At 41.1% G+C, this 9,089-nt stretch overlaps 1 protein-coding gene across 1 annotated transcript in view; it reads right to left on the bottom strand.

Annotated features, from left to right (window-relative positions):
* The window catches only part of Cndp1 (carnosine dipeptidase 1), a 36,025-nt gene extending 27,332 nt beyond the window's left edge, over positions 1-8,693 (bottom strand). The window contains 4 exon segments of the mRNA XM_004640212.2: positions 2,750-2,838; positions 4,061-4,223; positions 5,690-5,839; positions 8,573-8,693. Of these exon segments, the coding sequence (XP_004640269.2) occupies positions 2,750-2,838; positions 4,061-4,223; positions 5,690-5,839; positions 8,573-8,686 (516 nt within the window). The 5' untranslated portion in view covers positions 8,687-8,693.
* Between the last annotated feature and the right edge of the window lie 396 nt (positions 8,694-9,089).

The following is a 9,089-nucleotide window of genomic DNA, read 5'->3' as shown; positions in this document are numbered from 1 at the left end:
AGAACCAGAATACATAGAATATAGAACCAGAATACATAGAATATAGAACCAGAATATATAGAATATAGAACCAGAATATATAGAATATAGAACCAAAAAAGCAATGACAATTCTGAGCAATAAGAGTAAAGCAGGATGCATCCCAATCCCAGATTTCAAATTATATTACAAAACTACAGTGATAAAACAGCATGGTACTAGACCAAAAAAAAACCAAAAAACAAAACAAAAAAAAAAAAAACAAACCACAAAACAGATGTGGATCAACAGAATAGAATAGAGTGTTTAGAAACAACCCCAGGCACATTCAGACATCTAATACTTGACATAGGTCCCAAAAATATACACCAGAGAAAATATACCCTCTTTAGCAAATGATGCTGGGAAAAGTGGCTATCTACATGCAAAAGATTGAATTTAGATTTATATTTCTCACCATGCACGGATATTCCTCATTTAATGACTTACCTATTGAACAATGGTTTGGACTTATGACTAAGATGCTATTGGAACTCATGGCATGTCACCTGGACTTACTGCCCACCTTTTTTTTTTTTTTTTTTTTTTTTTGGTGCAGTTCTGTACATCTTGTTTATAGAGCCTCAATGTCATTTTCTGATATACACCTTGTTTTTACAGTACTGTAATTTTTGCTGATTGTACCACATAGAACAGTACTATAATTTTATGTTCTGTCACTACCTAAATATGAGAGTCATCCTAATAAAAGCAAAGTCACCAAGGTGCAGTTTCCTTGGGTGATTTCTTTGTTCTGAATATTGGAATACACATACCATATACAATTCCTTATTTAGTAATCAACCAATGACCTAGTTGAGGGAATGGAACTGAAGTCATTAAACAAGAAGTGCGTGCACTCAAATAAAATAAAAATGGATCAAAGATCTGAATGTTAAAACAGAAACAATCGGCTGGAGGATAAAATACATACAACCCTTGAAGTTGTTACTTGAAGTTGTATAGACATAAGCAAGAACTTTCTGAATAGAATCCCATTTACACAAGAAATAACATCAACAATCAACAAATGTGATTCTATTAAACTAAAAAGCTTTGGCACAGCAAACGTAAAAACCAACAGAATGAAGAGACAACCTACAAAATGAGAAAAAAAATTGCTTGCTACCTCACAGAGGACTAACATCTAGATATATAAATAACTAAAAAGAGAGAGAGATAGACCCTCCCCCCCCAAAAAAAAGAAAACCTAGTCAAAAAGTGGGTAACTTACTTCTCAGAAGGAAGTATAAATGGTCAATAAATACATGAAAAAATATTTCACCTCTCTAGCCATTAGAGAAATGCAAATTGAAAAAAGCGCCGAGATTCCATCTTATCTAGACAGAATGGCTATCATCAAGAAAGCAAATAATGACAAGTGCTGACAAGAGAGAAGAGTCCTTTTACAATGCCAACGGCAATGTAAACTAGTACAACCGCAATGAAAACCAGTAAAGAGATTCCTCAGAAAATTAAAAATAGAAATTGCATTTGATCTAGCTAGTCTCCTCCTCAGTATTTTCCCCAAAGAGTTAAAGAGCATATCATGGTGGCACAGGCACACTCGTGTTTACAGCAGCACAACTCATAATAACTCGATCTTGGAAGCAGTCTGTATGTCCATTAACAGGTAAATGGCTAAAGAAAATGTGGCACTTTCATACAGTGGAGTAGTACTTTGCCATAAAAATAAAGTTGAGTCCTTTGTAAGAAAATGGATGCACCTTGAGATAATAATGTCAAGGGAAATAAATCAAACACGCAAGCTTACGTAGCCCATGGGTTCTCTTATATGAATATAAGTAAAGAGCAAAATAAAGAGAAAAGAACTGTGATATGTTATATACATTTACCAACTTTCCATTTACCAACTTTGCAGTCATCAGTATGTACTGCAAAAATGTGCTAATAATTGCCGGGGAGATGGCTCAGCACTTCTCTGGCAAGCACAAGGGCCTGAGTTCAATTCCTGGTTCTAAGAAAAAAAAAAAAAAAAAAAAGGTGTAGGGCCGGCCAGATAGCTCAGCAGACTAAAGCACCTGCTTAGGCAGAGCACAGTGGCTGGGGTTCAATCCCTGGCATGCTGTGCCAGCCCCGCCCACGAGACTGAAGACAGGAGAGTCACTATGAGTCTGATCTACGTAGTGACATCCTGCAGACCCTGTACTAAATACAACAATAAAATAAAAAATGTAAAAACAAACAAAAATAAGTGATAGGGCCGGGGAGATGGCTCAGTAGAATAAGTGCTTGCCTGGCAAGTGCAAAGGCCTGAGTTCAATCCCCAGTTCTGCCCAAAAAGCAATAGCAGATAGGAATTCAGCCACAGCTAAGTGGTTGCCGGTATAGGCTAAGTCCATGTTCAGAGTGTTGTTACTGGCACTAATTGGGATACTGTATTTTCTGTTTTTTTGTTTGTTTCGTTTTATTTTGTTTTGTTCCAAACCTATTGCTTTTGCCCCAAGCAAAACTTTTTTTTTTTTTTTTTTAAGAGAAAGTCTTGCTAAGTTGCAAACTGGACTGCTTTCACTGAGTAAGTTCCCTAGCCTTTTCAAGCCTTACTTTTGTTGGTTAAAAAGATACAACTGTACCATGCACCTCCAAAGGTTATTAGGGAAAATAAGCAACACAGTGCAATTTGGTGGGGACAAAGTAAGCCACTTAAGGAAAGCATATTGTTGTTATCATCACCACCATCACTTCTCACCAGTCACAGATGGTCACCTACTTGCTCCACGGCTCTGTAGGCACTCACAGCATTAATCCAAGCTAAGACTGGGCCTTTGTTGTCTGTTGCTCCTCGTCCATAGAGTTTTCCTTTAAAAAACAGAATACTTTCAAAATAGTATGGACACCTCTGCCAATTTGAGACTGTTAGAAACCTATATCCTTTATAGGCAATAATCTTAAAAATACTTCTAAATATTCCAGATACAAATCTTGATCTGAAATTGCAAAGTGTGATTTCTTACATACAAATGGTATGGTCAACAGCTAATCAGTAAAATGAGCTAATGTGAAACAAAGACCTTCCACTGGGCCCCTCAGTAATCAGTTATTTTATCCAACCTCACTGAGGTACCAGAGGATTTGTTGTAGAACAACATACTTCACAGCCTCTCACTCTGAGATTTCACAATTGACAAAATGAGAAAAAGACATATATACATCCCTACTAACCATTCTTATTCTTCTCCTCCTCCTCCTCCTCCTCCTCCTCCTTCTTCTTTTTCTTCTTTTTTTTTTAAATGTATTGGTTTTTTCACGATCTCCCTACACAGCTGGGACTCGTGGTGATCCTCCTGCTTTCAGCCTCTCCAGCACTGGGATTATAGGTGTGCACAACTATGCCCAGTCTGGGCCGGCTCAGCCCGCCCTAAGGGCAGGGCCGGCGCAGCATGTGGTGCCAGGATCAAACCGTGGTCCCTGCACTTGCCTGCTCCTACCTAATCTTGTCTAAGCAGGTGCTTTAGTCCAGAGCTATCTCGCTGGTCTTACCCTTCTTCCTTTTTCCTATAAAATACAAATTACATTTGACATTTTCATTTTTTTTAATGTAGTTAGCATAAGGTCTACAGGGTGTACAGGGTCTCATTAGGTAGCTCAGACTCTTAGTGATCCTCCTATTTTCAGCCTCTCGAGCACTAGGATTACAGGCGCAGGCCACCAGGCTCAGTCTCAATCACAGTCTCAGTGCGCCGCAGGGGTGGGGCCCGCAAGGCATGCCAGAGATCAAACCCTGGCCGCTGCTCTCTGCCGAAGCAGGCCCTTTAGTCCGCTTTGCTATCTGACCAGCCCATATTTGACATTTTTAAAAAGAGAAAGGGTTGACCCCAGTGCCTGAGAGCCCCCATTAAAGAGCACAGAGTTTTATAGTTTCACAAGGGAAAGGATTTCAAGCTCACTGATGAATTTGTAGACTGAAAGCAGCTCTTCTCTTTGTCCTTAATGACCAGCAAAGACCTGGAGCTTGGGTAGAACCACATCTTAAATTCTTAAACCTTGTATGCAAGCCCTGAGGAGTCAGCATTTAACTAACCATCCACTTCTGTGAGCGTGTAAGGATCGGTGAGCCACCCGTCATCCTGCTGAGCAGACTGCACATCCAGGTGCCCATAGAAGCACACAGTGGGTTTCTGTGGGTCGTTCCCCAGCTGAGCCAGTATGATGGGAGGTACAGGAAGACTCTGGCCACCAGGCAGCTGCAGGAGGATGATAAATCACAGTGTTAAACCTTCTCACCCCCCAAAACAAACCTTGCATTTTCCCCCCAGAAAATTCAGAATATGAAAGTATGAGTTTTATCTATCTGTAGACCCTGTGAAGAAGTGATCCCAACTTTTTTTGTGACCAGCAGTAGTTTTGTGAAAGGACAATTTTTCCACGGATGGGTTGAGGGATGGTTTTGGGATGGTTCAAGTGTATTACATTTATTTCTATTATTGTTATATTTTAAGATATAATGAAATAATTATAGAACACTACAATGTAGTCAGTGGGAGCTCTGAGTTTGTTTTTCTATGACTAGCTGATTCCATCTTGCCACTACTGTAAAGCCTGTCATAAGATGTGGCTTAATTTTTGCTTGCCCCTCTCCAGTAAGGTTTTGAGCTGAGTCTGCAAACTACTGAGTTATTTTGATCTCTGTGCAGTAAAAGGCCTGCCTATGTTAATCAGTGTTTGCCACCACTCCATAGTGTTAGCATCACTTCCTCAGCTCTACCTTAGATCATCAGGCATTGGACTCTCACAAGGTGCATGCAAGCTAGATCCCTTGCATATGCAGTTCATATTAATGTTTGTGCACCTTTGGAAATCTAAGGCCTCTGCTGACCCAATGGTAGGTGGAGCTCAGGCAATACTGCAAGTCATGCAGAGTGGAATACAGATGAAACTTCTCCACACCTGCTATGAAGCTCAGTTCTAGCAAGCCAAAAACTGGTACTGGTCCATGTCCTAGGGTTTGGGGACTTCTGTTGTAAGGCCGATGTCTTTGTCCTGAGCATCACTTTCTCTATCTCTAAACTAGTATCATGAAGCATATATTTTATAAAAAATACAAAACACAATTTAAAGTAATGTGCTTCCATTGCTACTCAGTAGTAAGTAGTGTAGTGAATAAGATGTACTCTTCAATAAGAACTCAGATCTTAGCGAGTTTAAAGTAGGCAGGCAGGATGCTGGACAACTTGGACTGTCTGATGTTTTCAATGCTAAAGAAGGTTTCACTGGGCACTTAGATTTAGGATTAACATTCCTGATGGAGTGGCAGTTCTGAGCAATGATTCTGATGAAAGAATGTAGCTATATACACGGGACTTCAAGAAAGATGCATATGAATTTAAGGTAAAGGGCCATTGGGGAGAATGTAACTCACGAGTGCAGGAAGTGAACAGAGAGTAAGGAGGAAGGGATCTTTCCGTAACAAACTGATCTTCACTCACCTCCTCCATTTCTATATGACACTGCCTTTAGCCCTTACATGACTAGAATACTATGGTCTAATTTGAGACTAGGTGGAATGTTTCAGCCTTATTGGGTATTAGGACACTAGGGGTGTGGTTTGGGGTAAGGTCAAGCCCCTCACTTGCTACTCCAAAGGAAGGCTGAGTTATAACATCAGCCACAGAAGCAGTGGCTGCCTAACCATCAGGAGACCTGCCAGCACCTGCTGAGAACCCAAGTCCACAGAATCCACTCCAGCTCCCAGACGCTGAAGCTTGTCCTCAGCCATAGCCATCATCCGGAAGAGTTCTTGTCTAAAACGAGGCAGAGGCTGAACAGAATCACTCTCAACAGCCACCCACTCCTTGAGTGTCTGTAAGAGAAGGCGAGAGGGTCTCAGTATGGGGAAGAGGCTCCATCCATATGGGTAGGAAAATAGGAGAACAGGGGACAAAAGTTTTACAGACTATGCTAGTAAACAAAGTGGCATTGAAGATGAACTGACAGACGAGCTGGGTGTTTATGGGAGAGCCTAGATGCCAGAGGTGTTTTGTTAGCAATGAAAATGAGGCAGGACAGATAGTAGAAGATGGTGGCACTCTCCCTGTACCTCCAAGCCCAGTGGGCAGTGAGGTAACATTCATAAAATAACTCCTTTGCAAAAGCATCACCAGGTGATGTGGTTCATCTCACTTTCTGTTACTTTCACATATCACATACACGCTTGCTACTCAGGCCATCCAAAACATTGAATAATAATAATAATAATAATAATAATAATAATTCTAAATTATTTGCCAAGTCTTACAAAGATTCCCATAAAGACTTAAAACAGAGCAGAGAAGATAGCTCAGCGGTCTAAGCACCTGCCTGAGCACAAGGACCTGGGTTTAATCCCCGATACTGTATGCTATGCCTGCTCCTGAAGCTTAGGAGTGCCATGCTGGCTACCAAGATTGGCATGGTGGTGCACACTTGTAATCCCAGTTCTGGGAGGCTGAGATAAGAGGATTGCTATGATTCTGAGCTGCATAGAGAGACCCTATACCAAATAAATAGATAAGAAAATGATTTTTAAAAATTAAAAAAAGGGCTAGCCAGATAGCTCAGCAGACTAAAGTGCCTGCTTAGCAGACTGCAGCAGCCGGAGTTTGATCCCCAGCATAATGTGCCGGCCCTGCCCCTGGGGCACTTTGAGACTATGATTGGAACTGGGTATGGTGGTGCGTGCCTATAATCCCAGTGCTTGGGAAGCTGAAAACAGGAGAATCACTAAGAGTCAGATCTATGTAGTGAGACCCTGTAGACCCTGTTGACCCCGTACTAAATGCATAAAAAAAATTTAAAAAGACTTAAAACAGCTCCCATTTGTCAAAAAAATATAAAAGCACTAAATGTAGTATTTTCCAACATTGATACTAATAAAAGATTATAGCCTGAGCAAATGGACCTTACACAATAATGACATGGTTTTATTGTTATAGAATGCACTGATAGCCAGTAGGTGCTGGGTTGTGCTGAAAGAGTGTCAGTTTCAAGTAATAATTACAAATAATCATTCATATTTCAGTATTGGAAACTGAATTTCTTGTGCTGGGAACTAGGATAGTGTTTGTTTGTTTGTTTGTTTGTTATTGTATTTTAGGGAAGGGTCTACAGGGTGTTCAGGGTCTCACTACTAGATTGGACTCAGAGTGATCCACCTGATCAGCTGGGATCACAGGCGTGCGCCATCACACCCAGTCTCAATTGCCATCTTAGTGCACTCCGGGGGCAGGGCCTGCACTGCAGGCCCAGGGATCGAAACCCCAGCCCTTGCTCTGCTTGTAGGTGCTTTGATTCTCTGAGCTATTTGGCCATTCCTAAAATAGTTCTTTTTCAAAAAATTATACATATTTTGGATGACTGATCTTAACTCCTCTCCCTAACTTTTGTTTTTTTTAGGAGATCTCACTAAGCTTCTTAGATTGGCCTCAAGCCCATGGTCCTCTTGCCTCAGCTTCCCTATAAGTTGAGTTTATAAGCAGGCTCCATCATATCCAGCCCTAATTTGTTTAAGTTTGATCTCTTTCTCCTGGTTGTAATACTCTTATTTTAGGTGAATTTATTTAAGGAAAATTGTGTCTTATGTTTTACAACTAAAATTTGTAAAGCAATGTTGCTGAGTTCTCCCAAAACTGGGTGGTCTAGGTGTGCTTAAGGCAGTTGGGAAGAGGGGGTGTTTAGCTAAAAACCTCAATCAGCACTTGATTACCACAAGGAAATGTTTTTCAAGCCCCTGTTCATTGCAGCCAATTATAGATAAATGCTCAAGTTCTGAAAATTCAAGAGGCTTTTACACTCAGTTAATATTGCAACAGGAAGAAGGATTACATAAAGGTCAAGCTTAGAAACACTAGCCTGAACATTCAGCTTTGAGCCTTTAGCATGAAGCATGAAAATATCACACCTGTTTGCTTGACAGTATTCCTAAAATTGGTTGACTGATCCCAATAAATACGTATTAACGCCTACTATGTACTACAAAATTCAGTGAGACCCCAAGGAGCTTCAGGCTGCTCATCTCTCTTTCTGCTCCCAAGGCCTACCTCTCTCCCTCCCCTTCCTTGTCACCTTCCTCCTCCCCTCTACCCAAATGCCCACACTATGGGCCAATAGCCATCTAATGAGTTAGGAAAGAGGCAGAGGGTCCTAAAGGAGGACACCAAGTGTCCACTGCACATGTGCTGTAAACACAATATTGCACTGACTTCATGGCTCTTTAGCCCCCAGCTTTGTCCAGACCTCAGCAGGAGCCAGTGGCATTACTAGTGGGCCACCTGATGGACCAGAATATATGTGAGTTCTATGGTGCTGTCATCTCCAAGTGGACAGTCCTGGATCAAATTGCTAGGGATGGATAAATAGTGCCCTTTCAAGAAGGAGTGGAGAGGGAGAGAATCTCTTTCGCAGAGCTAATGAAGAACAATTATTTTAATTTAATGAGGAGTCACAGGCTTTTAAGTGTAATCATGACATCAGGCACAAAAATCCACATCTTCCAGAAAATAATGATTTCACAAGATCCTAGATCATAACCCAAGTGTTCACGCATAGCTTCTCCTACCTGTACAAATTCATCCTGGTGCAGGTCAATGTACTGAAAAACCTTGTCCAATGGCCCGGAGGGTGGGGGGAATGAGGAGAACATTCCCCCTTCAAGCAGCAGCAGCAGTGCCATGAAAGAGGAAGCCTGTTAATGGTTAATGACAATTAAAGTAAGTGCCATTGTCAGAATTCCAACCTTTTGAATGCTTCGGGAAAAACTTAACCAACACAGCTGCTCGAAGTTAGGTGGACTAAAATAACAAGAAATGATAGAACTAGAAAATGCATTTCCCCCCAGTCATTTTCATTTCAAAGCTAAAGTGTTCTAACAAGACAGAACCCAAGTTAATGAGTTTGGCTTTAAATCATAGAACTCAGGTTATGCCTATGACATGGTCTTGCCCACTTCTTGTGAAGGGAAGCCAGTGCTAGTGTCTCAGTGTGAGGACCAGTATTTGAGAGAGAATTGTGAAGTCAAACAATCAGAAACATGCCAAAAATGGCTGTGTGTGCTGAACCACCACTGAAGAATGCCT

This window comes from Octodon degus, unplaced genomic scaffold (genome assembly GCF_000260255.1).
Source record: "Octodon degus isolate 3935 unplaced genomic scaffold, OctDeg1.0 scaffold00120, whole genome shotgun sequence".
In the NCBI taxonomy this organism is placed as follows: Eukaryota; Metazoa; Chordata; class Mammalia; order Rodentia; family Octodontidae; genus Octodon; species Octodon degus.
The sequence above is the reverse complement of the archived record's forward strand: the minus strand, read 5'-3'. Positions and strand labels throughout refer to the sequence as shown.